General features: G+C 39.2%; 1 protein-coding gene across 3 annotated transcripts in view; it reads right to left on the bottom strand.

The window, feature by feature from the left end:
* The window catches only part of cep192 (centrosomal protein 192), a 101809-nt gene that overhangs the window by 61444 nt on the left and 12391 nt on the right, over positions 1–27974 (bottom strand). For 2 of the 3 annotated variants that reach the window (XM_059022705.1, XM_059022706.1), the window contains 11 exons: positions 22676–22824; positions 22344–22396; positions 14782–14929; positions 14263–14435; positions 11537–11629; positions 11296–11448; positions 10970–11123; positions 10654–10856; positions 7843–7959; positions 7168–7573; positions 6437–6601 (listed from right to left, as the gene is read on the bottom strand). In XM_059022705.1, coding sequence (XP_058878688.1) covers positions 6437–6601; positions 7168–7573; positions 7843–7959; positions 10654–10856; positions 10970–11123; positions 11296–11448; positions 11537–11629; positions 14263–14435; positions 14782–14929; positions 22344–22396; positions 22676–22824 — 1814 coding nt within the window. The remainder of the gene's footprint in view (positions 1–6436; positions 6602–7167; positions 7574–7842; positions 7960–10653; positions 10857–10969; positions 11124–11295; positions 11449–11536; positions 11630–14262; positions 14436–14781; positions 14930–22343; positions 22397–22675; positions 22825–27974) is intronic. The other variant, XM_059022707.1, reaches the window with a different exon arrangement.

Here is a 27974-nt window from a genome sequence, read left to right as displayed (position 1 = left end):
GATGCGGCTGCAGACAATAAAAAAATGTTAGGTTATTACCATAACCCTGGTTCCCTGAAATAGAAATGTAACCATTACTGTATGGGCAAGTGTACCAGAGCTGTCGCAAGGGCAATATTGCAGATTGACCAGAATGCTATAATGCTAAGCCAAAGGCTGTCTTGTGGGTTACCATTCAGAACCCCAGTAACAAGTAGCTAGGGTGAAAAGTTTGGAGGGAGAGATTCACCTTTATGCCTGTGTTGCATAGGTCGACTAGGAAGCCACCCTTAACACTAGTTCCTAAAACAGGCTTTTGAGGATTCACAACATTTAAGTCTGTAGAACCTAGTTGATATAAAAAGTACAATTTATATTTGCTTAAATGGAAATATGCCTATTGAATTGTATTTGCAAGACAACTGACAAGAGATCTGGATAAACGCATATAGGACAAAGAATGCCATTTGTTAAAATCTCTGCTGTGAAGATCGGCAAGGCTTGACCAAGAACATTTAGATTGCGATCAACATACTTATGACAAAATACTAGAGACAAGACATTGTGACTCCAAATGTGTAGTCAATGAGAGAGCGGGAGAGTAATACTGCCATCTAGGGGAAGATGGAGATAGTTCAGTTTAGAATTAAATTAACATTGTATTACGCTGAAAAAATGTTACAACTGTTCTAAAAACAATATACTTGTGAACTCTTAATTTACCAACATAGAAAATAGTATATTAAAAGCCTTAGAATCACTAAAAATTAAGTAATTTAAAATCGAATTAAATTCATTAGAATGATAATTCTGGAACTTGTACGATTTATTTTGGTACTGTATTGTGTGAAAACACATCAAAAATTGAAATGTGACTAAGTAAAAATTAATAATTTAGGAAGTTACTTCTCAAAGAGCATTTAACTGAATGCATTTTCTGTGATTTGCAATCTTTTGATCAAATGGAGAGGGAGGTATTTCTTTGATGAAGTTATGATGTCATCTGTTTACATTCAAAAGACAATTACCTGTTTGAGGTTTTACCAATGGAATGACTAGGAGGAGAGTCGACCAATTGAATGACACTAATCCGAGAGATGCACCTATTCTCAAATGTTATAAAAATGCTTGCAGCATAGGTCAAGAAATCAAGAAATATCAATGATATATATTTTTTTTCTTCCATTCAGAACGTGCTGACAAGATACCAAATGCTATCTGCATGCTGCATTAAGCATTGTGATTATTTTGAGATGTGTATGCATCGGCGACTCATTGCATCATGTCCATGCGATTACACTGTTAATGTATTTTTAAAACGTGAGCTTTTGGTATTACAAATGAGACGTACTTTTAAAACATCAAAACACATCTCACATCATGCAACATTCAGCATGACACCGTACTTTACTTTGAGGTGTCGGCATATACGCAGAAAAGATTAAATTACTTCCAGATTGGCAATTCTGTGCGCCGTGAAGTATAGAATATTTCGGGTTTGAGTTGGAATGGAAGAAATACGAAAACAATATTACAAGACCTTGTTTTTCTCCATGGATATTGTGAAGCAAAGCACCGCTAAGATAAAAGTAAGCTATTGCTTTTCTTATGTAAATATCTGTTAACGTCTATATGTTTGATATTGCAATTGTGTTATTGTATTATTCTGTGTTTTGGAAGACTTGGATATCATCGATATCTAAATACGTGCATGATATCAATATACAGTTCATATCGTTGCCCACCCCTAATAAAAAGACAAAGAATATTAGTGACTGCTACTGCTGCTTCCTGGGGACCTTTGCTCTTCATGTAAGTTTCCTGTATATTTATCCAATTTCTTGCCATGGTTTGCTTCAGTGTCTTTTAATGTTTTCTTTCACAACAGCCAGATGCTACTTACAAATTAAAGCATGTTGGCTTTCCATTCATGTCCACAAAGAAATGCGAAATTCCCCATTTCTCTTGAAACACACAGCACTCTTGGTCCACCTTTCTCTTCACGGATAAAGACATGACACCTGTCACTACAGAACTTACAAATCAGAACTAAAAACCTCTCGTATCGCTGGTGTCATAATTTGAACCAGCTGACGCACTGCCGTCTCACCCACGTGGTCGCAATTGACAGCAATCACAGCAACATGACAATTTGTGTTGCTCATGCGAAGGAACTCGCTGGAGGCATGTTTGCACACATGCTCTAAGTGACGGTTAGTGAAATAACAAGTATGTGCCATTTAGGTGAATGTAAATATGCTATGTACGATAACTGAGGTTTTGGGTTCATCTTTGTATTTTAAATCACTGTCACTTGGCCCATGGCAAGCGCTAGGGTATCCGATCAAGCCCGCCATATGAAACGAGTTTGACACCCCTGCTACAGAGTTTCCATTTCTCTGGCTAAACCCAAAACCGGGATTCACAACTTTTAGCATTAGGTTCTCATTAGTACCAGCAGAAATGGTTTGGTACATACCAAAATTGAGATCATAGATCACAGGTGAAAGTGGTCAATAGGGCGAAACTGACTGATGCTTATAGAATTTTTTTCCTTAGGTATAAAAACTCCACCTGCTCGGTGCCATGCTCTTGGTACAACCTGTTTTTTCCATGCCACTTTCATCAATTTGCACAGGATTCATAGAATTCCTGAAGCACTCTTGTACACTGTACGGAACTCCATTAGGCCCTGGAGATGATGAAGCCCTTGCTTTTTCACAGCTTGCTCTACTTCTTTCCACTTAGGTGCACAGTCCTCCATTTGGTATTCTGGTGGATTGATAGGTGGGATGTCTGAAGGAACCGACATAGGCTCCTACCTTTTTGAATCTGTATGCGTTTCCTCCAAATATCTCTCCAGCTCAAACTTAGATGCTTTTAGTGTGCCATTCTTCTCAATGATGAATAACTTCTTTACAAATTTGAATGGGTCTTTATAAAAGTTAGTTCTCTGACTGTTCTGCTCTTCTCCATTGCTTCCTCAGCTGTCTCCTTTCTCTAACTAAGCGTTCGATTTCCTGCTGCCGTTTAGACTTTCCAGGAATAGTTTGTACTTTCCTTCCTTTTTTCAACTCCAAACCTCTCGCTTTCATACGCGTAGATGTCCCCAAATTTATCCAGCTTCTTTTCAACTGTTCCACTTAACCTTTCCAACGCAAAACAGATAAATTCTATGACAGGGGTGTTGATATCCTGCAAACTGTGGTTTGCTTTCTGTCGCTGGATTTCATTTAACTGACTTGACTGACTTCGTAAGACGTACTGATCAATGCGAGGCCCTTGTCTCTTCTCGCTCGAGCATTTCATTCTCCCTTGATGAATCTTCAAACCCCTGACTGTTGTCGCCTTGCTCCAGCCACAGACACAAACCTGGAGTTCCATGTCTTTGCTAACTGCAGATCTTGAACTAGTCTTTTGTGAATTACTCTCCATACTCAAACGTTTCTGTTAAGTCATTAACCGTGTTGTCCAACTTTGAGTCATCTTCCGCCCCCGCTCTCACAGACTCTAGGGGTATTTTTCTCTTTAATGTCTTAGAAGCCTTGGGCGCATGTCTCCAGCATCCTCTGGACACTTTACCACTCTTGTGGTAAATACCCCAATCCGGTACTTGAGTACTGTAATCTGTCACAAGTGTTATTTAATCTGTAGTATTTTGTATTTAATTATATCCTGATTATCCTAATTATCACTGACACTTATCTGCTCCGTTATTGAATCATATTTTGTCATATACTTGTACTTGCTAGAACTGAAATCATTGTATTTTATCTTGCTCTTAATTGTATTAATACTTGTACTGCGATTCTTGAAATGTATTTTTTTGTTTACGACTATAAGTCACCCTGGATAAGGGCGTCTAAGAAATAAATAAAATATCTAAAATCACAGGAAAGATGCTCTAACAAGACTGCCCAGAACATTACAGTAGGAAACAATTCGTCTGTGCTGGACTGTAGCTATCATGCTTCGTATGAATATCACTCTGCCAACGTAGACATAATCATAGACATAACAAAACACTTTCATTGCACTCACTGTCACTCTTTGCATTGTCTATAGAAGTGATATAGGCGTTGCATAATTACTGCTGTTACTTCCAATGCAAAACTAGGCGCACTTGCCACTATGCATGCTGAACTGCAATATGACATTGCCACATTTATCCAAGACCATTGGTTTCCAAAATGCATTTCAATATGCATCTCAGTAAAACGGATAGATTTATTTTTTTTCCCTATAACAGTGCCATGGAGAATGAGGACCAAACTCTGCTGTTTTGTCTCATTATTGTCATAGGAGTTCCTAAGAACAGCTGACGGCACAATATTCTTCTGACCAAACACACACATCCCAGTAATGTCCTTCTGGGGAGTCTTGTTGCCTGCCTTAGTACCATTTCCCGACTTTTGTGATTTTGAACTGCAACCTTAACGTTATTTTAATAAAGTTTCTGTTACTGAATTTCCATAGGTTTTTTTTTTGTACCTGAATCTACTACAGTATCAAAGTCCTACACACGTGGAAGGAAGTATGTTGTACAGCAGCCCATGAAGTGGAGACCACACAAAAAAGGCAACCAGTCTGTATAATGCAGGTGAAACAGGACTGTTCTAGGAGGTCCAAGTTAAACACTGCATCCCAACACATTTTTGTTTTTCACCCAGGGTCAGAGACATAAAAATGTGAGACCAGCTACTGAAATGTGTCAACTGGTTTACTACACATGACTATTATACACTACAGCAATTCAGTAATTAGAGCAGCTTTGTTTTTGTATGCAACATTTTCTAACTGCAAAAACATGCTAGTTATCTATTAATGAAACATTATATATTATAAATAAAATACTCCACCCTGTGTATACAGTATCATGAATATTAGACAAATGTAGCCTATAGTATAAATATTGAAACTGAGTGCAAATGTTAAACTTATTTAAAAGCATTTGAACCCGAAGGAGCGTTATTAGAATATGGATCCATTAAATAAATATAGTTTTAATCCTGATTTTATGAAGAACTAGTTTGTGTTGCTAAGCTATTCCATAAGTAATGTGGTTCTCAGAAAACATCTGTGGTCTGTTCAGGTTCTTTCGGTTTAATCCAAGTGGACCGTCTAGTCTACTTCCAGTTGCGGTGTAAATAGCACCTTCATACAGCACCGGATTTAATTTAAATATTTTATTGACATGCAGCTGTTCGTACCCTGTTTTGTGAAGGGTTTGTTATCGGTAGCTAGATTTCAGTATGTTAGGCTATTTTTATTTTTTAAAATATATATTCTTGGTAATCATGCTGTTTGTTGTGTTCATAAAGTTTATTCAAAATGCTGTCCGGTGATCTGTTGCTGATCGCTTAAATAAAGTCTGCATCCATTTATTTTATTTTTCCAACTTGTTAATGAAACCATAGAGTAGCCTAGTTTGGTATATTGTTTACTAAATTTAATTCTATAAATCCATTGTTAAACTGCAAAAACAATTTGACTGATTCTGCATCTCTGAAAATGTCTAGCCTAAGTCCAAAGTATTTATTTATTCATTCATTCATTCATTCATTCATTCATTCATTCATTCAATGAGGAAATTGATAAGTTCAGATAAAAATACGCTGGGTCCTGACTACAGTATTTGCGCTAAACGAGTATGACTGTACAGTGTTTCAAACTGTTTTGTATATTTGGCATTTCGGTGTTTGTTTTAAATGACAGCTAATCAAGATATTTAAAATTCTATACATTCTATGTTATTTACACTAAAGCATCAAAGTGCATAGCTATTTGTTTTATGTTGTTTTGGCTTTGTAGTTATACGGGCGAGTTTATTTTTTGTAATCCTAACGTAATGTAAATAATCATTTTAGGCCTATTTGAAATATTTCGCCATTTATAGCTGCTCTGGCGCACAGTCTATCAGCCTAAGTATACATGTATGTTTTAAATAATCGTTCCCCTTCTATCACTGACTGACACGGTTTTTATTATTTACTTACCATGTACAGTACAATATGATGCTTTGTTACGCTTGTGAAAAGCTTGAAATGTTAGCTACGATCAGCCATTCGGTGTGCATTCTGGGAGCTGTAGTTCAAAACTGGAGAGCGTTCCTAAGTGATTGTATTGTTACAGGTCCAGTCAGAACTACACAAAAACAGTTACCAAATCATACAACTTCACATGCTTAGCATTAGTTTTTAAAACGTACTTTTATATTAAACACACATTTTTAAACCTCCCCACCCACAAAAGGCACTAAAGACTACTTGGATGCAGTAACTTGCCAAACAGGAGTAGTAACTGTCCAGTAGTTTTTTTACCTACAAGTGGATAATAATAAAACGCTCTCCTGGCACCAAATTTACCACAAAAAACACTTTTGTCTGTGACTATTTAAAAACACCACCAACCACCCGCCCCACCCCATCATCCCCTCCTCTCAAATAAAAAGACTTACTGCCAGATATGAAGTCTTCGTCCTGAAACAGGTTAGTAGCGTCTCCAAGTAGATTAGCTTCTTTGTTAAATGAAGAATAATATGCCAAGTCTGTGACCCAATCCCCTTCTTCATTTTGGTAAATCACTTTATGTGAATCGTCCTCTCCTTGGGGGGCTGTTATCCCTAGAAGTTAAGGCCGTTATATATTCTGTTTAAATAAAAGACCACTAACATTTAAGTAGTGTCAGGTTCCTAGCCATGAGAAATTGAAGGAGGACACATGTTTCTCCCTTACATATCTTTTTCCAATACATGGGAGGATATTAAAAGCAGCATATGATGTTTTAATATAGCCTACATTATTCTACCTAAATAAATATCACCCAAGTGGTCATTATAACAGTTCTGCTACCAAATGGTTTTAAACCTCAGAAGACCAATCTTTTTGCAGTGTTCAGGGCTACATTATGGACAATGCATACGATTCAACCAATGCTCATTTTTCCACCTAAATTTTCAATGCCTACAACTTCACAGCTTTTTTTTTTTTTAATATAGCATCACCGATTTTCAATTTCACAGCTGTTTGAAAAATAAATAAATAAAATAAATGCAGCTTTGGAATTTTCCAATCAAATTCCAAACCACTATCCTTCACTGTATACATTAAATTTAAACACTGCAGCATATCTCTGACATGGATCTCTTAAAATGCAAGACTCTCAAGCCTGTCATTTATTAGTTTATACCTTCTCCATTGTTGTCAAACATCACATTCCAGTCAGGCTTTTGTTCAAGATGGTGGTTCCATCTGTCTCCAGCATCTTCATTCTTAGGAGTTGGTGACAAGTATTTATTATCGAGAGAGGGTTGGGAATCCGCATTTGTGTGCTCTTCACCTTCTTCATTACTATCAGTTAACACCTCTGGAGCTGTGGAGTAGCCACAAGGTCCACCTCTTGGACCATCCATATCTTTACCACCATACTGAGGCACAAACTGGGAGAGATGAAAGCTGTTTTGGGTTCTTTGCAGTATACCAGTGTTTGACTGGTCAGCAGGTTTGCAGTTTTCACCAACATTGCGAAAATACAGCGAGTCCAGATTATCTTCTGCACCACTTGCAGATGCTACTTCAGGGTTGTCCATAGCATCCTTAAATAGAGTGCATAAAGAATTAAAAAAAAAAAGTAGAGTTTTTTTTTTTTTGTATTTGAGATTGTGAAATAGATCATTGTTACGATTGTTTATTGAAATAAAAAAAGTTTATAAAGTTATAAAAAAGCAACTCCCGGAAGTATAACAGTTCCAATAATTGAACTAACATCTGTAAAACCACAGTACTTATGAGTGATACAAAAGTGTAACTCGTGACTTTGTAGATCCGAGACATTATACTGCACATTCTTGTATTTTATACGTACTAAAGCATCCTGACGATCCTGCATCAGCCTCCTATTGGTCGATGATCTTGAAGGAAATAATCTATTTACTGTATCTCCAACTTCCCCTGTTCCAAGTGGACATATACGATCTCCCATCTAAAAACAAGTTACAAGCCAAAACCAATTAAACAAAAATAAAACTAAAACAAATACACAAGACTTGTCCTGTCCCTTCTTTTTTTATTTATTTATTTTTTAAAATTTAGTCATCGCCAATTATTTTACCCCGATTTTCACCCCAATTTAGCATGCCCAATTATTATCTGTATCCCCGGCTCACCGCTCACAAACCCCCGCGCCGACTCGGGAAACGGAGGCTGGAACACGCGTCCTCCGAAACGTGCTCCTGCCAAGCCGTCATTTTTCGCACTGCAGATCCACAGCAATGCCACCAGACCTATAGTGCCGGAGGACAACACAGATCTGGCGGCTCCGCTGCAGAGCCACAGGCGCCCTATCGGCCACAGGGGTCGCTGATGCGCGGTGAGCCGTGGATTCCCCTGCCGACCTAAGCCCTCCCTACCTGGGCAGCGCTCAGCCAATTATGCGCCGCCCCCTAGGAACTCCCAGTCACGGTCAGCTGTGACATAGCCTGGATTCGAACCTGCGATCTCCAGGCTATAGGGCACATCCTGCGTGGAGCGCCTTTACTGAATGCGCCACTCGGGAGCCTCCTGTCCCTTCTTAATATTCACCTTTTCATTTTTATTTAGTGTGCCCAATTATTTTACCCCCGATCTTCTCCCCAATTAATGTACTACATTAATGTCCTCGATCGATGCACCTCGGAACAAAGCCCACGAAGTCGCCCGACCCCTGGTGGAATGGCCAGTGAGCTTCTCGGGTGGGAGCAGAGTGGCCAGTTCATACGCAGTCTGTACTGCGCCTGTTATTCACTTGGATAGACGCGGTTTAGATGGCGCTTGTCCCCGTGACATAGCTCGGTAACATACAAAAAACTGTTACAACTGCCTCCAGCTTTTAGTTCTGTCCACATAATACACTAATGCCCGCACAGGGCAAAGCGCATGGAGCTGGCGCTCCCTGTCAGATTGGAAAGGAGAATGGAAAACCTCTAATTCCACCAAATGGAAAAGCCAGGTTAGTACGCTACGTTCTGGCCTCTGAAAAAAATCAGACAGGCTCTCGATACGGCAAATGCCTGCATTTCGCTTATCTGCTTAGCAAGCAAGAAAGCTGTCTTGAAAGACAAAGATTTCAGCCCAGCTGAACGCATGGGATCAAATGGAGGTCTTCAGTACATTAAGCACCACATTTAACCTCCAACGAGGAACTAAATCCTTCATTGGTGGCCTAAGCCGCCGGGTGCCTTTCAAAAATTGCCCCTACAGGAGATTTGTCTCCTGGGGTGACAATCTATTTTTTACATGGCATGCCAAAATGGCTGCCAAATAGACCTTTAGGAGTAGAGGAGGATTTCCCCTCATCAAAAAGGTCTTGTAAGGGGCTCCCGAGTGGGGCATCCAGTAAAAGCACTTGGGTAGAGTGCAGGATGCGCCCTATAGTCTGGACGTAGCGAGTTTGAGTCCAGGCTATTCCTTTGCCGACTGTCCTCCGACGTTATAGCTCTTGGGTGGCTGCATGGTGAGTCCGCAGTGTGAAAAAAAGCGGTCGGCTGACGGCACACGCTTCGGAGAACAGCGTGTGTTCGTCTTCGCCTTCCCCGAGTCAGCGCAGGGGTGGTAGTGGTGAGCTGAGCCTAAAAATAATTGGCCATTTCAAATTGGGGAGAAAATAAATAAATTGGCAACAATTCTATTAAATAAAAAAAAAAAAAAAAAAAAAACTCCAAAATAGTAGCTGCTACGGACAAACTGTACAGTCCCGGTTCACTCGGTACCGACATGGCACTCTGTAAAACGCAGTTACTGCTAGTGGCACATTAGTAAGTCAGCCACTGGCTAACTACTTGTCAGTACAAACACGAGACTAGATCCCAGGAAGGAAGGCAAGGGAGCCACAGGCTTCCCTCGGCACACAGGGCCACAGTAGGACTTAACCAGCGCTAGCTGAAAATACAGAACACACAACACAGCTAGAAATACAACATTTTAGCGATTCTGTAAATAATTCCGCACTTTAAATCAATGCTAAACAAAAGAGCATGAAAATACAGGAGGATATACTTTATCATCAGGTTAGGCTGAAAAGGAAAACAGCGATACTGTCGGGGTGAGTAGCAGTTTTATGCTTGCGGGGGCAGAGCAGCACTAAGTTGCCATCCCCTGATTGTCTTTGGTATAAAGTTTTCAGATTCGGGTGTCTTAAAAGGGGAACACCCATTTTGTAGTGGTTAATATTCCCTACTTGAAAGGGAACTCGAGAGTGGATGTCACCGAGCTACCAACATCTGGAAGACAAAGGTCAGCCCAGCAGGTGTCTGCTTTAGAGCTCACTGGGCACCTGGCCAGCAGGGTCCGATGAGGAGAAACAGTCCCTGCCGGGTTTGCCTCCCTAACCCACGGAAGTGCCACAGCCAATGTGAAGCTCACTTTGGAATCCCCAGCAAAGACAGACGACTTCGCACAACCAGGAGAACCAGGGCCAGCAGTGTATGACTCAACCTGCACACCACAAGCTTTTACCAGGTGAGCCACTCTGGGACGCCTATTAATTTTCACTTCTAAATAGGTTTAAGTACTGGTACAAGTCACTTCTTCCAGGTAGACTACTACACTAGTTGTATAAAAGGTATATTTGAAATCTTAACACAGAACTAAAACTTGAAGTGAATCACATTTTTTAAACATTTTAGGAGTGTTTTCTTACCTCCCTGTGAGCAGGACTAGAGTTTCTACCAACTCTCTGCAAAGGAAGCTGGTCACAGTCATCCTTGTCTGCAACGTTGCAACCCACTATTCCCAGGCCACGCAGATCACCATAAGTGGTTTGAACATTAGAAGAAAATGTGGGAATAGTGGCTAGTCCACCATTATCTTCATCACTTTCACTTGTTCCATCCCCTCCACCACCTGTAAAGTACAATGCAAACATGAGAGCTTGGGAATAGATTGTGGGATTCAGACAGAATTATTAATAAGGCAGTTAAGTAATGCTCTTACTATTAAAGTATTAACCAACTTACCTGTAAGAGGTGAATTGATGACTTGACCTTCAGCTGATCTCCTGAACGCAATTCCCGAATTATTTGATGCATTTCGTACTCCGACACATGTCTCCTCATCAGAGCTGCCTCCTTCTAATCCAGGTCTGAAACGAGTATTATTACTTTCTCCAACCTGCAAGCAACAAAAGTGCTTAAATATATAGTCAGTCATTAAAATCCAAGCAGACTTCACGTGTTCTGTAGCCTATAGTACAAGTAGCTGATAGTAAATACAAAATTAAAAAAGATCAGTTTCATGAAAAAGTTTACCATATTTTTCCCCACCTTGTTCCCAAGATACATACCAGCTGTCTTGTTGTGCTGGGCAACAAGCACCTTTGTCTCAAGACATTCTGCTGGTGAACTGCTTCCAACTCATCCTCTGTATCTTCATCACTGGCAGGGCAAGAGTCCATTCCTGTAGCAGCTAAACGGACATTTGGTATTTGGAAATTATCCTGCAAGAAATAACAGCTGTCAACTTAATTGCAATCACCAAAACCAAGTAAACAAAATCTCCTCCACTGGCATGTTAATTCAAAATACCTCTTCGTAATGATCTACAAATTGGAAACGATCATTTTCTTGATCTGTTGAACTCTGTACAGGCATATTTTCTCTGGCAGGTCCATGCCGTTGCTAAAGGGAAAAAAAAAAAATGTCATTAAAACAAACTAAGAAGTAACCCTGCACTGTATGCATGTATGGCTTACAGCTTAATAAATAGTTTAAAAACCTTGAAGAAATTAGTTTTCCAATTCAAGCAGAAGTTTGTTACATTAAGTATTCATGATTCATTTCAGCAAGCCCAGGATTAAAAATGGAGGCAAATACCCAGACTTTAGCTTGAAATATAACAATAAAAAATCTGATCACCATTTCTCCTCCAACAATTAAGACGAAGACTACCTGTAGCATGGTTTCTTCAAAGGATGATGAACTCCCAGTCTCCATGTCAGGAGAAACAAACTGATCTTGCCCAGAGATGATTGATGTAATCCTTTTCAAAACACCAAAGCCAGTGTACCTCCTCCATAAAACCCTCATGTCATATCCGATCATTTTCCTTTATTGTCTTAGTTTTCAAAATTTGGACAGAGGGGGAAGGTGGGTGGGAATATGGTTGTGTGGAGTTCATCATCCTTTGAATAAACCATAATACAGGTAATCTTTGTCTTCTTACCTCGTATGATGAACTCCACACACAAAAGTGAACCATACCAAAGGATTAAGACAAGTGGTAGTGAGGATACACTATTAAATGTTTCAATATATTGTATAGGTTATAAGAATTTTACCTAACCTAAATGTGATCTTTTACACAAATTATAAAATCACATGAGAAATCAGCCAATCAGAGCGGCATTTCCAAACATTCCTATACCTCTTGTGCATAAATGTCATCCAGTCAATAGAATTAAGTTGGTATTTTAAAAATAAAACTCCAAATAACATAGCAAACTGGAAAATCCTTTTATTAACTTTGACTGCTTATTTTGGACAAACTGGACAGTAGCTTTTCAGAAGAAAAATAAATGACAAATTGCATTAATAGAAAAGCAACTAATCAAATCCGAACCATCTACGGAGCAAAAGTTTCCAACACTAAAACCTACGGACATTAGCTGACTAGAGGGAGTGACGATTAAAATAAATAAATAAATATAAATAAACTAAATAAATAAATAAATAAAAATAAACAAAATGTGGGCTGTTATATTTTAAGATTCCTGTTTTGAGAAAGGCAAATCTGTTGACTTAAGTTCTACCCAATGAATAAATAGCAAAACTACTGTCCGACTTCTATCTCTCCCCGAAACATTAGAAGTGGGATTAACCGTTACCTTCAGCAACACCCCTTGAATAAAAATACTGATATCGCTAAAGATTCTGAATTCCGTCAGGCAAACAAACACCTAAATCTACAAGCTAAAACATGCAGCTTTTCGTGGCTTAAATTATGCAAATCATAAAAAGTCAATTTCAAGAACAGATCTGAAGAAACTGTAAAAGTGTTTTTTTTTTTTTTTAATTTAGTGGTCACCAATTTTTATTGTTTTCTCCCCAATTTAGTAAATGTCCAATTATTGTTTTTTAGGCTCAGCCCACCGCTACCACCCCTGCGCTGACTCGGGAGCGGCAAAGATGAGCACACGCTGTCATCCGAAGCGTGTGCCGTCAGCCGACCACTTTTTTACACATTGCAGACTCACCATGCAGCCACCCAGAGCTACAGCGTCGGAGGACAACGCAGCTCTCGGGTAGCTTGCTGGCAAGCCCGCAGGCGCCCAGCCAGACTACAGGGCGTCGCTTGTCCGCGGTGAGCCGAGGACACCCTGGCCTACCTAGCCCTCCCTCCCCCCAGGCGGCACTCGGCCAATTGAGCGCCGCCCCCTGGAAGCTCCCGTCCTCTGTCGGCAAAGGAATAGCCTGGACTTGAACTTGCGACGTCCAGACTATAGGGCACATCCTGCAGTCCACGTGGAGCGTAGCCGATAGCCGATTGTGTTTTTTCCCCCCTTATAAAAATCGGTGCCATGCCGACAGGCTACCGATTATCGGTGCACCCCTAATTTTTTTAAATGGTATTTATCATAGCATTTATCAAACAAACTTAGCGAAAATATATATATATATATATATATATATATATATATATAGCACTTTTCCATGCTGTACATGCCATTGGAGGAAAGCATGCACAAGTTGCTTCTGATTTTTTTTTTTTTAAATTAAACATTTACTTTAAATTAACTCAGAAGCTAGATGCATTAGCTCGCATTTGAGTACTAAATCACTGCTGTTCCTATGACTGACATGTTTTCAAGGGGACTTAATTCCTTCATGCGGCTTTTGGAAGTTGACCATAAGTATCTGCAAGGAGCGTTCGATAAAATATTCTCCAACAGCCTCAAATAAATAAATAAATAAATAAATAAAACAACTATACTATTAAAAAATTAAAAATGTAAAGGTGAATTTAGCATAATGTGTTGGGAAAAGCCGAGATCAACGAAATTATAGCAATATGTAGCCCATGGATACAAAGAAATTAAGCATTAAAATTAGAAAATCCTTTCATTGAGCAAGAAATGCAAGGCATATTTGGATGTGGCAAATTGCAACTATTCTCTTTCCTTCAAGATGTGAATTATACATTCCTAACAATGCCTTTCCAGACAATATTATAATAAGGAAATTGAAATGCTAACGTTCAATGAGCTCAGCAACAAATATCTTGGTATTTCGACATGACCCCACAGCCTCTTCACCTGGTTCTGCAACGCTGCTCCATCACGGGACAGCTGCAGCTTACTTTCAGCTTCAGGCAGCTCCTGCCCTTCAATGTGTCCTCTCTGCATTCCAGGAGGGCCGACTTGTCTGAAATAGGATTCCAGTCCATCATCAAGGAGCTTGTCCACATCAATATCATCTTCATCATCATCTGTTGAAAAAAGTGCAACATTACATTCCTACATATTCTTGTAAAGCTGCTCTTCATAGTACATGAATACTATACAAGATTTAGAAAACAAAACCAAAAAAAAACCCACCATGGCAAAGATCAGTTCTAGCAGCTATGTTTTTTTACTAAATTGCCCACCACAGCTGTAATAAAATAAATAAGTCACAAAACCATTTGTCCAGGTACTCAATGATTCTAAAACATAGGAAGTATGGATTACCCATGGTAAAACAAACAAACAAACAAACAAACAAACAAACTCCTGATGCATACATAAATATTCTCTGCCCAGAATTCCATTAGTAATTTAAGACATACATCAGACCTGTACTATTGCTGTTTATACCGTCTACAGACAGACGTTTCTCGTTTGCCAAAACGCAGGACATGCTTGCACCGAAATGATCACGGTCTGGTGCTTCATTGGTCAACCTTTCTTCCTGTATTGTCACTGGATGTGGTGTTGTAGTTGGCTGTAAGCAAAAGATAAAAGGCAAGCATGAACTTCACAACGAACTTTGTTCTGTCCATGTGATTTCTCATTTATATGATGCCGTCACGGCCTTTGAAGCCAAGCTTAAACTTTTTACCATGCAGCTACAGAAATCCAACTGCGTGCATTTCCTGTCCCTTAAAGAACTTGTTGACAAACATGTGACTAACTGAACCTAGTGTCTAATCTGGATGCTGATGTTAACAAGATTAAGCAAAAAAAGTCAGGTTCACAAATTTCATTGAAAAGCTTGGAGTACTGAGGAATTTTTTTATTATTTTTTTAAATGCATTGGCTAGTGGGGTTTGAAGATTTTAAATATGTTTTGCTTTATTATACAGCACTAAGACTGCTACAGACAGTCATGCTTATATTGCAAAATCATAATTAATATGTTTAATATACATGAATAGGAGGTTTCTTGGTTTACCAAGTTGTGTGAGAATTTGGATTTCAGTGGTCTTTTACAGTTCAAGAGAAAACGTTTATTATCATAACCCTGGTTCCCTGAAATAGAAATGTAAACATTACTGAATGGGTGTTTACCTCCTAAAAAGATCTGAATCCTGAATACTTGATATCAAAAGCTACTCTTTGAGCCTGTGACAGTCATGAACCTGCCCCTGAGGGATCAAAAGTACTGCAGTGTCAGATCTCAGCCAATTTGAATGGTTACATTTCTATTTCAGGGAACCAAGGTTATGATAATAACCTAACAAGTATGAAATGTAACCATTACTGAATGGGTGAGTATGCCCAAGCCATCGCAAGGGCATGATTGCAGAACGACCAGAATGCAACAAGGCTAAGCAGAGAGGCTGCCTTGTGCATTACCATTCAGAACCCCAGTAACAAGCAGCTAGGGTGGAAAATTGAGGGAGAATTACACCTCTATGCCTGTGTTTTAAGGGTTGACTGGAAGGTCGCCTTTAACAATCTAGTTACAAAAACAGGGTTTTGAGGATGCACAACATTGTCTGTAGAACCTACTGAAGGTATGGGGAGTAGCCCACACCACCGCATTGGACATATGTCCTTGACAGATGCACCCTGGAATAAAGCCCACTTGGACAGCAGCTGTCTTGACCACGGGACTTTGTCCCATAGCAGAAAAATTGTTTAGACTGCATCCAACTTTTTGTCCTCTCAACAGAATACACCAGGGGCCAAAACTAGGCAAAGCGTATGGCGCAATCACTCCCTGTCGGACTGAAAAGGAGGTGAATGGAAAGTCTTCAATTCCAGACTGGTTGACATGGAAAGCCGATATAGTCCAGCAAGAACGCAGGTCTGGTAAGGTGCATGACCTTTGTCCAGGCAGGTTTTCACGATAGAGAATTATTATTATTATTTATTTCTTAGCAGACGCCCTTATCCAGGGCGACTTACAATTGTTACAAGATATCACATTATACATTATTTCACATTATACAGATATCACATTATTTTACATACAATTACCCATTTATACAATTGGGTTTTTACTGGAGCAATCTAGGTAAAGTACCTTGCTCAAGGGTACAACAGCAGTGTCCCCCACTGGGGATTGAACCCACAACCCTCCGGTCAAGAGTCCAGAGCCCTAACCACTACTCCACACTGCTGCCCTGCTTTGCAGAGGCGATAGCAAGCAAGAAAGCTCCTTTAAAAGATAGCAATTTCAGCTCAGCTGAATGCAGGGGTTCAAATGGAGCCTTCATGAGTGCATTTCGCACCACGTTTAGCCTCCAAGCAAGGGACAATATCCTTCATAGGCGAGCAAAGCCGCCAAGCCCCCAAGCCCCTTTCAAATATAGCCCCGCCAGGAAGTGCGCTCCTGGGAAGACCGTCAATCTTGACATGGCAAAGCTGAAAAACAGCTGTCAGACAGATGTTTAAAATGTGGAGAGGAATTTCCCCTCGTCAAACTGCAAAACTTTCAGTATAACTGCCATGGGTCGAACCCATGAGGCAGACACCACACCCGTACTACTGGGACCACGTGGATGCTGCCCTGGCATTCTGTAGGGCAGGGGTTGGCAACCCATGGCCCATACCTGGCTCTTCAAGTAATCAATATGGCTCTCAAGTCCCTAAGCTAGTCAGTCATTCACAAAAATACACACACACAAAAAAAAACACAAAACAAAAAAAAAATCTACTATTACCATCTATAAATAACCAAATTTGGGCGTTATATCTTGCTTTATTTATTTATTTATACCTCCACCTATACCCTGCTCTTATCAATGCTTGTATTCCTGGAGTCCGTTTCATCGTGTTTTGGTCGAGAGTTCTGTCAACAAGAAGTATGCACGCACACGAGTCACACTCTGTAACCTCGCTTTTACTGAATTTTCAGTTTCGAAAGTGTAGTGTACAGCACTTTCCTTTCTTTGCCATTTTTTAAATGAAACTACGTCAGAAGAATACAGTTCTTTTCAGCCAGAATGGACCGATATGTACAGCTTTGTGGAGAAGTCAGGATTACCACTTGCATGCAGTGAACGACTGACTTCAAACAAAAAAAAAAAAAAAACTAAAAAACTAAATTTACAATGTCATCTCATGACAAAACATGCTGCATTTGCAGCGAAATACCAAGACGTTGATGCGCGGAAAAAGGTCTGCGAGAAGCTGCAAAGAAATGAAAACAGGGCAAAGTAAACTACTGGCAAGGTCGAATAAAGGTCGGAGTTTAAAATTCAGCAAGTTTCGCAGGCTCTTTATCGTTCACAAAAGGAAAGCCTTTCACTGATGACGAATATGTGAAGAGTTGTATGCTTAATATAGATAAAGAGCTTTTCGAAGAATTCTCCAACAAAAAGACAAAATCTTACAGCAAATACAAGATAAGCCTTTATCTGCAAAAACAGTTCACGATTGAGCTAGAAAATGGCAGATCAGGTCGACAGGCTTTGCTATATATTTGTTTGCTTTGGATGGGTCAACGGATGTCTGTTGCACAACTATGTATTCTCGGGTGATATATATATGTGGAAACTTAGTACAAGAAGAAATGCTTGCAATTCTGCCAATGAGAAATCAAACAAGGAGACGAAGACATACTTAACTGCTGGATTTTGTTAGCGAGAAGCAGATAGCTAGGGAAGCTCGTTAGGGTGGACCCAGCATGATGGGGAAGCACAAGGAATTTGTTGCTCGTCAGAACAGAAACGTCCCATTTAAAGCTTTCAATGTATTACGCACCTGGTTTGTGCCCAGTCGTGTGGAGTAGAACTTTGTGATGCAATGGCATGGGTAGTGCATATTGTCAATTGGATTCTTGCCCTAGCCCTCAAATCACTGTCAATTCCAGTCCCTGCTGGAAGTGGACTGCAAGTATCCAGGACTTTTAATGCACAACAATGTACTTTGGCTGTCCCGTGGCAAAGTTTTAGCTCGCTTTGCCTGCTTAAAAGTAAAAAGTAAATATATACCTTGAAATGAAAGGAGTTACACATCCTTAGCTTTCAGACTGTCACTGGCTTTAAGTTTTATTATCTTGTGTAGAAGCACTGGACTTGACGGCGATTCCGGGCCTCAATCAGATTTGGAGTTGGAAAGACTTCAAGGAGGAATCAGACATTTGGGTTGATAAGTTTCGCACTCTAAAATTCAAAATCTGGAAAGCCTTGCAGAACTACCAAAACTGCACAAAACGGACTGATTTGAAGAAATTGCAGTGCAAAGATAACCTAATTTCTGCAAACTTGGAATGAACTTCCACTTGCATACGGCAAAATGCAGAATGTCAGTTTTGCTCTCAACTATATGTGCGAACGGGTATTCTCCCACTTGAATCACATCAACAACTATTTGCACTCACAATTAAGAAAAGAAAGCCTGAATGCTTGCATGGTCACATTAAAAAAGAAGCACACCAAGTAAAATCTTTTTTTTCCCTCCCCCACTTTTATATATTAAAAAAAAAAAAACATAAAAAATTGCATGTTTATGATTGGCTCTTTGCAGAGCACTTGCTCTAAATTCATTCAAATTTGGCTCACGGTTACACAAAAAAGGTTGCTGACCCCTGCAGTTTTTTTTTTTTTATGCCAGTGGCTGCTAGCCCCTAGAAATTAAAAGGTTATTAGGCTCTGGCAAGCCAATGACCTCATTTTTGCTGTTCAATCTATCATTTTGGTAATTGTAAACACACGCCATTTAGAAATAAAAATATTATTTAAATTAGTGATTAAGTGTGTTTTAGGAGATCATACCGTAAGTGCTATCAAACCTGGACAAATATTCAACCTCAAAACTTTATACAAAATAACTATCAAAAACACCCAGAAAGATTTAACATGTTTATTTTAATTTTCACCTCTGCAACTATCAAAACACAAAATGTTGTGTTGTATTCAAGAATTAAAGCGAGTTAAACTTCAATATCCATTTGCACAAAACACAGTAATGGCCAGTGTCAGATTTTGCTTATTGCTGGTGGTTCTGCATACCTATGTGAGTGATAGTCATAATGCTCACCATGTTTCACAGAGAAGTCTGTCCGGTAGTGTTCACAGTAGACGCGAGACTGAGACACTACTACTGATTCCTATTTTAATAACTGATAAGTAAGGCTGGGATTTTGTAATAAAAAAAAAAATCATGCAGTCACAGTAAAATGAGTTAAAAAATCACAGGGGGGGGGGGGGGCGAGGGCGGAGGGGGAATGGCGTGTGAAGCCACGGGGATAAAAATTAAACTTTTTTTTTTTTTTTTTTTAAATACAATATATTAGTACCTACATAAACAAAAAATGAGTCTGTCTAGAAGTAGGAAAAAAGGAATATTAATCTAAATATGCATTTATTATGGTCTTCACAAATCAGGTTCAAGTTTTAATCCTGTAAAAAATAATAAATCATAGCATATTCAACTGTAAAAAAAAGTTCGTTTTACGTAACATTTGGTGGGGTTTCTACAGGACAGCAAACTGTAGGTTTTACATACCTTTAAAAAGTAACATTTGAAGTTCAAAAAGACTGTCTGTGCATCTGTTGCTTCTGCTTGGTATAGTTTGCAGTTTTTTTTTTTTTTTTTTACGTTTTGGTTTATTCTGATACAACATGTTGAACATTTGATGCCTTTCTAGAGTGCTGGTCATCCCGAAGTACATTTTTGTAAGCAGAACATGATTACAGAAAGAGTTGGGAATGGCGTTTCCATGTTTTTCCAGAACTGGTAAACATTGCATTTAAATTCCACTGGCAACTTCGTAGTAAGCACGGTATTCACGCTGTGCTACACAGTAGAATGGCCTCAAACACTTCTCTCAGCTATGCAGAGATACTTTTCTTGATTTGGGTCAAAGACGACCCAACAGGCATTGAAAAATCCAGCTGCTGGTCGACAAAAACAAAACAAACAAAAAAACAAAAACAAACACCAGGCAGTAGAGTTGCACTGCATGTAGGGTTATATTTTTTCAACGCGGTCAATTGATTTAAAGGGTGAACAGCTAAATTATTTCTTAGCAGACGCCCTTATCCCTTATTGCAAAAAAAAAGGCAACCGAGCTAGTTCAATATTAGCCTTTTAAAGATTTAAATGTTTGATATTTATTTCTCTATCTGAACCAAAAACACATTGGAAAATGTGAAAAAACACGTTATCAAAAAAGTATCCAGCCATTTAAAGTGGAGATATCAAAAACACAAGCCAAGTTTCAAGGAACCATTGGGGCAACCTTTCCCAGCAGCAAGCAAATAGGCACAACTGTAAAAGCAGTGGGGGTCAAGATTGCCCCAATTGTTTTTACCAACTTGGCTTGTGTTTTTGATGCAAGTTCAACCCGCTTACTGTGCCTGAAAAACACAAGCTAGTAGAAAAACTGGAGCAACCTTGACCCCCACCACTTCTACAGTTGTGCTTAACTGACAATAACACACACACGACAGGAACAGCAAAAATGTTCAACCTATACTGAGGCAATGTATTGCCGTTTGGATAGGGTAAATTTAAATAGTAGCCTAGTCTAGGGTGGCACGGAGCATTCCCGCAGCAATTCATCAACAGTTCCCTGGTGGGAAACAGCTGTCCAGATTTTCTCCATCTGCTCAGTCTGCTGAACTGCGACCGCGGGGAGGGGAAGGAGAAGGAAATGCAGATCAAGGAGGATGAGGAAGACAGCGAATGGGGTGGACGACGCAGCAACCTATCTAAGAGAGGGTGATGGGAGAGAGTGCTGAGCAGGAGTAAGGGACGCAGAATGTTCCTTAGAGCTGCAGGATAACCTCTTCAAGCATGCGCTTGGAGAAAGGGGCACAATTTGCAAAATCTGCGATTAACTAGTGCTTGATTGGCATGCTATGGCCCCAAGTAGGAAGAGCATATTCTCCATAGGCAGACTGGCCTCGCACGCATCACAGGGTTAGAACCCGGGCATGATGCAAGGAGCAAGCAATGCAATGTAGTGTTGTACAGCTGTTGCCTTAATCTGCTTATGTGTCGACCGGGAGGGTCAAGACAGTGACTTCAGTATCGGTTCGGTGTACTTCCCGATTCGGTACCAGTGCATAGCTACTGGTCGGTCCAGTAACCTTGGTAGCAGGTCGGTACAGATTGACCGGTATGCAGACACCGCAGCAGTTTTGCCACTGGCAAAACCACTCAGTCAGTACCAAAACACAAGACTGAGGGAAGCCTGCTTGTTAGAATGAACAACTTTGGCAATGATGCTAAAATAGCTGGTCACCAAAACCGCAGTTGTAATTGTAAGCAACAACAAGCCGAAGAGTGTATCTCGGTCCTGCGCAATGCTGCCAAGCCCAGCAGCTGCTCCCTGGGAAGGAGCGACTTGAGCCACTGGCTTCATGCTGGGCACAAGACCGCAGTGGGTCGTAACTAGCAAGAGGCTGTAGTGCATACAGATATGTGTAAATAGAAAAAAACTATTACAGCAAGACACTTAAAAGCACAATATATACAGGATATAGGGTTCTCCAATCAGGCCAGTCTTCAAAGGAGACATGGTGCAGAGATCGTGACTGCAATACTTTTGATCCGTCAGGGGCGGGGTCACGAGTGCATCACAAGCTCAAAGAGCAGTTTTAGTATAAAGTATTTCAGGAGTCAGGTCTTTAGGAGGTACACACCCATTTCAATAATTGTTACATTTCGTACTTGAAAAGGGAACACATGGTTATACATGTTAGATTTGGTAAAAATGCAGGATTAAATCAGTCAATGCAAGTGGTATGTGTTTTTGTAATCATATTTTTTTTTCTGGCTTCCACTTCTCTTTTGCAGGCCAGTCACTATTGTTCCATACATGTTAAAAGGGAGTCCTGACAGACTGCTGGGTACATTGTGGGCAAACTAAACAATATTTTTTTGTAGTGAACACTTTGCCAGTATTAAAGCACAACAAACTAAATTATGTCTCTCTCTCAGTGTACTCAACACATTACCTTTGATGCCTTGATTTCTTTAGTGTGTGTTGGAGGCAACCCAGTGGAAATGTCTACACACCAAAAAAAAAAAAAAAAGTCAGGTTCGACATATCCAAATACATTAGAAGCAGTTTGTTTTGAATGTCGTTCTATTACTTTAGTAACAGTATGCATCCACCATATGCGGTCTTGCACAATTAGTTAACACTTTATTTAACACTATACACATTAACTAAATGCTGAATGATAAATGTGTTGAAACCATGCGATTACCATTCACAAAAATAAAATTACCTGAGGCACGTCTAAAATGACAAGTATTTTACAGTATTACACAGAGCTGTTCATACCATTCATATGTTTAGATATTAGGCCTAGGAAGTGACCTGGGTTTCCATATCGTTTTGACGGGATGTTATCCGCTGTAGACTCTTCCTGCTGGACTTTTACCAAGATATCAGAAATACGATGAGCAGCAATGAAGTCATCAGCATCTTCTCTGTTAATAAAAAGGCAAGTGAATACCACAATTACTTAAAATGACAGTCATGTAAATTGCATAGCTTAAACAATTACTGTTGATTCATTCGTCATTAGGTATAAGACGAAAAACATAACCTTTACATTGTGATGTGTGGTTTATTCAAAGCATTAAAAAAAGGTTTAAAGTTCAGAATGGCCATCGATTCCAAAACTTAGTTGCTCATCTACATTTTATGTATACTAAAGGGAAGGGTTTAAACAATGACAACACTTTAAAATTAAAAAACAAGAAAAACGTTTATTTGTGTATACATCCACAGTATTATATAGTCCCAAAGGAAATAGCCTTTCATTTGAATTCAATAACTCGTTTTAAGTTTCACATGTTAAATAAACTGCACAGTTCCATATATTGTGAAGTTCTGCATAGAAAGTCAAAAGTAGGGGGTGGATAGTCCAGGCTGTTTCAAATGAAACCGAGGCATAGCAGCTCTGCACTGGATAACAGGGGTCACTGTCAAGATCAGACTTTAAATGTTAATTTGTGTTAGTTATATGTGAGGCACACACATTCAGTCCGTTTTCATCCTTTCGGATCTCAAAAGATGTTTGGCAGTTGTAGGACACATTCGCTCCCACGTCGTGCCAGGTTCAGCTGAAGATCAAACCAGACCTTGCGTACCAATCTGATCGCGGTGTCCAGTGAAAGTACTTCAGGTGTTTCAAATTCAGGTCATTAATGTGAAGACTGTGTTTGACCTTGTCTTTACCAGCTTTTCTGTCATGACTAACAAGGAAGACACTATTGCTGGTCTTAAACTTGCTGTCGAGATGCTAAAAAGTCTACTGTTTTAGACAAAAAGGAAAGGAGAAAGCTTTCCGTTACAATGTTCCCAGATTGTTGGGGGAGGGAGAAGAGGAGGGTGAGGAAAAAAAAAAACCACCATCTGATGTTAGAGATCAGGGGTGTGCAATTCTTGAAAATCTTCTTGTCCAAGGGACAATGCTAGAAAAATCTATTCCCCTCACCGTCCCACAAAAACATAGCTTTTAGGATTTTGCTTTTGTTAAACAACGAACACAAATCAAATGATGAAACAGGTTTGTAGTTGTGCCTCCAACTTGGAAGTCACCAGCCACCACTGCTACAGAACGGTACATAATTATTTTGTTGGGCATTTAAGTTTAGCAAATTAAGGTCGATAGGATGTCCTTGATTTGTCTGCCTTTCTCCTGCCCTAATATCTTATGCAAAGTGTGTTGGTGACATTGTCTCAAATTTAAATGCTATACTAAATGTTGCATATAGTGCATTTCTAAACATATGCTGGCAGTGTGTAACAGTTAAGTTTATTCCAATAAATGATGATGGGATACGGTTTTCTTTTCTGTTGGCTAGTGGAAAAAATGCATTTAAAAACAGCCAAATTGGGGTAAAACCTTAAAAGATGATATGAAAAGTTTTCAGTCAGTATACAATAAGATTCTACTGCTGTTGGGGCTTGAGGGCACCCCAAGCCCTATGCCTTTTTTCTGCCTCCCCATTTTTTTTGGTGACACAGTGCTCCAGATAAGCTACGTACTGGGGTTTTTTACACATTGAAAAAGTATGTTGCTGCACAGCATGTTGGTTCCTGGCATCTCAATGGTCAATTGAGTAATTTACTCTTCAATTTCGACACAGTAAAATATTTTTTAGGCAAGTAAAATACAGCACTGCCTTGAAGTCATAAGTACTTTCAATAAATATATGGTGGCGCTGCTTTAACGGGACACCTTGGGAGAAGGAAAAAATATCCAGAATAAGCTGCTGTCGAAATTAAATGGAGAGGCAGTTGAGACGACCCAAGTCACACTTTGATTCTTAATGAAAATAATGAAATTGCATTACATTATGATTAAATGTTAAATACATAATTTAAAATGAGCAGAGATGCCAACTTATGAAAGTAGAATAGTAGCAGAGTTTTTTTTTTTTGTTTTTTTTTAAAAAAAAGGCCAGGGGCTGCTAGCCCTAGAAATTAAAAGGTTCTTGGGCTATGGCAAGCCAATGCCCTCATTTTTGCTGTTCAATCTAATTTTGGTAATTGTTAACAACCCCAATAAAAATATTTCAACACTTTTAAAATTTGGAATTCTATTTATTCGGGATTTAAAACATTAGAAATGAAGCGCAAGTGCTATCAAACCTGGACTGAAATATTCAACCTCAAAACTTAATAAATATAACTAATTAAAAAAAAAAACAAACAAAAAAAAAACAACAACAACCACACAACACACACACACACCACACCTTGTGGCAAAGTGGTGAATAGTTACAGGTGTGTGCAGTGTAGAACGGACACATAATACAGACAATGATTTCCAGGTGCAAGGCTGTTCATTGATTTTACAAATGTCCAGAGTCTTAGGGTAAACACCTGTAAATAATAAATGTTAGAAGCGATACAACGGCATGTATCACTTTGTAATCCTCAGGTTTGACCCAAAACCAAAGACAGTTCGTTGTGAAACAGGGAAGTGCTGGTGTCCGGGTTTATTGCTGGCCTGCGGCTGCAGCTCTGGATAGTGTTTAGTAGTCTTGAAAATCAAAACAGTTTTTACTTGACAGAACAAAACAAACACAACTCACGTAATTTCCCACAGCGGTCTCCTTCAAGGTTGTTCTAACCATTTACAAAGGAACAGATAACTTACGCTATGTCCTCTATTCATATCACCCCCTATGTTAGAGCGCATTCGCTCCTCCAATCCTCGGATGCCACGCCGTTTACCGTCTGGGTCACTGAGTTTGGGTACTGTAGCTCCGCCCTTTTACTAAATGACCAACTTCCACCCACCCTACGGAAACACAGTAATGGGGAGTGCCAGATTGATTATTGCTGGTGTTTCTTCATACCTATGAGAATGACAGTCATGTTGTTTCACAGACAAGTCTGTCTGGTAGTATTCACAGTAGATATTAAAGATTGAGTGTCTCAATCTCATGAATGACCATTCTGTGGTAAATTTGACAAACCAACTTCGATCTTTTTGATTGAGGGAGTGACATTTTTCGTTCGATTTGTGATTCCTATTTTAATAACGGTTAAGTAAAGCTGGGATTTTGTCACAGAAATTTGTACTAAAAATCATGGAGCAGTCACGGTAAATTTGTTCAAAATCAAGGAGGAAGGGGAAAATGGTGCGTTAAGTCACAGGGATGAATTCATTTATTTATTTTTTAAATACAATATACAGTACCAATAAACAAAATTGGTCTGTCTATAAAAATAGGAGAAAATTAATCTAAATATTTACTTATGCTTTTCACAACACCAAGTTCAAATTTTAATCCTGTAAAAAAAAAAATAAGCTTCACAGCGTATACAACTATAAACAAAAATGTTCGTTTTACATAACATTTGGTGGGGTTTCTACAGGACAGCAAAGAAACTGTAGGTTTTACATACCTTTAAGAAAAGTAACGTTTGAAGTTCAAAGACTGTGCATCGGTTTCTGCTGCGGTACAGTTTTCAATTATTTTATGTTTTGGTTTGTTTGTTTACATACATATTTTTTCTGATACAGTGTGTTGTACATGTTTGATGCCTTTCTGATTACAGCAAATAGTTGGGAATCTCATTTCCATATTTTTCCAGAACTGGTAAACATTACATTTCATTTCAGTTTCACGGACAATTTCGTAGTAAGCACGGTATTCACACTATCCAACACAGTTGTCTTCAAACAGTAGAATGGTCTCAAACACTGCTTTCTCAGCTATGCATAGACACTTTGCTTGATTTGGGTCAAGGCATTGAAAAACGCAGTTGCAGGTTGACACCCCCCCCCCCCCCCCAAAAAAAAGGCAGTAGAGTTGTACCTGCAGTTCTTCCAGCGACATCGTGTCAAGTGCATCATTTTAAAAGTGCGAATCAATATAGGTCAGTATAAATGGACAAATTCAAAAGGGCATAATAGGATCATGCTATAGACTGCCAAATTCAGACACCAAGCAAAATAATCTGTTATACAATGACATTAGAAATGCGTGTAGCAAAGGAGAAGCCATACTAATGGGGGATTTCAACTTCCCCCATATAAAATGGGAAAACCCAGTGGGGAGCATGACGGACTTAATTGAAATGGTGGAAATAACAAATGACTGCTTCCTAACGCAATTTGTCAAGGCACCGACTAGAGGGCAGGCATGCCTTGATTTAGTCTTTTCAAATAATGAAGACAGAATAACTAAAACAGAGGTCATGAACCATTGGCAAACTCAGACCACAACATGGTCTCATTTGAAGTGATTTTAAAAACCCAAAAAGTAAAATGACTAAAGCTATGGTTTACAATTTTAGAAAAGCAAAACTATGAAGTAGATTGGAGTAAAACAGAGAAAACCTCAACAGAAAAAAGATGGCCGTTTTTAAAAAATGTAGTACTAGAGGCGCAAAACAATTGCATCCCAAAACTAGATTTAAAAAAAAAAAAAAAAAAAAAAAAAAAAAAAAAAAAGCAGCCAAAATGGTTTAATAGGTCAATTAAAAAAAAAATAATTCAGCAAAAAAAAGGCACTTTACAGAGCATTTAAAAAGGGACCAAAAACAAAGTACACAGAGCGAGTACTTGGAACTGCAAACGCAAGTCAAAAAGGCCAAGAGAGATGAACATTGCTAAGGGGGCTAAAACCAAATTCCAAAATGTTTTTCCAATATTATAACAGCAAGAGAACATTCAAAGATGAGGTTAAAATGTCTAAGATACAAACAGCAAAATCAGATGAAGAAAAAAAAACAAACAAATATTAAATGCTTACTTTTCACAAGTTTTTAAAAAGCAGGATACGGACAACATGCCCCACATGTCGACCTGTTCCCATACAGTTTTAAATAACTTTAGCATAACAGAGGCAGATGTGTTAAAGGGACTAGGTGCTCTTAAAATAAACAAATCCGCTGGGCCGGATGAGATCCTCCTAATAGTACTCAAAGAAATGAAAATAAGTTATTTACAAACCGCTAACTACGATCACGCAACAGTCTCTTGACACAGGAGTTGTACCGACAGATTGGAGAATTGCAAACGTAATACTGAGCCACAAAAAGGGCGTCAAAACCGAACCAGGTAACTAAAGACCAATAAGCCTGACTTCTATTATATGTAAACTTATGGAAA

The sequence above is a fragment of the Acipenser ruthenus genome, chromosome 4 (genome assembly GCF_902713425.1).
Source record: "Acipenser ruthenus chromosome 4, fAciRut3.2 maternal haplotype, whole genome shotgun sequence".
Taxonomy (NCBI): domain Eukaryota; kingdom Metazoa; phylum Chordata; class Actinopteri; order Acipenseriformes; family Acipenseridae; genus Acipenser; species Acipenser ruthenus.
The sequence above is the reverse complement of the archived record's forward strand: the minus strand, read 5'-3'. Positions and strand labels throughout refer to the sequence as shown.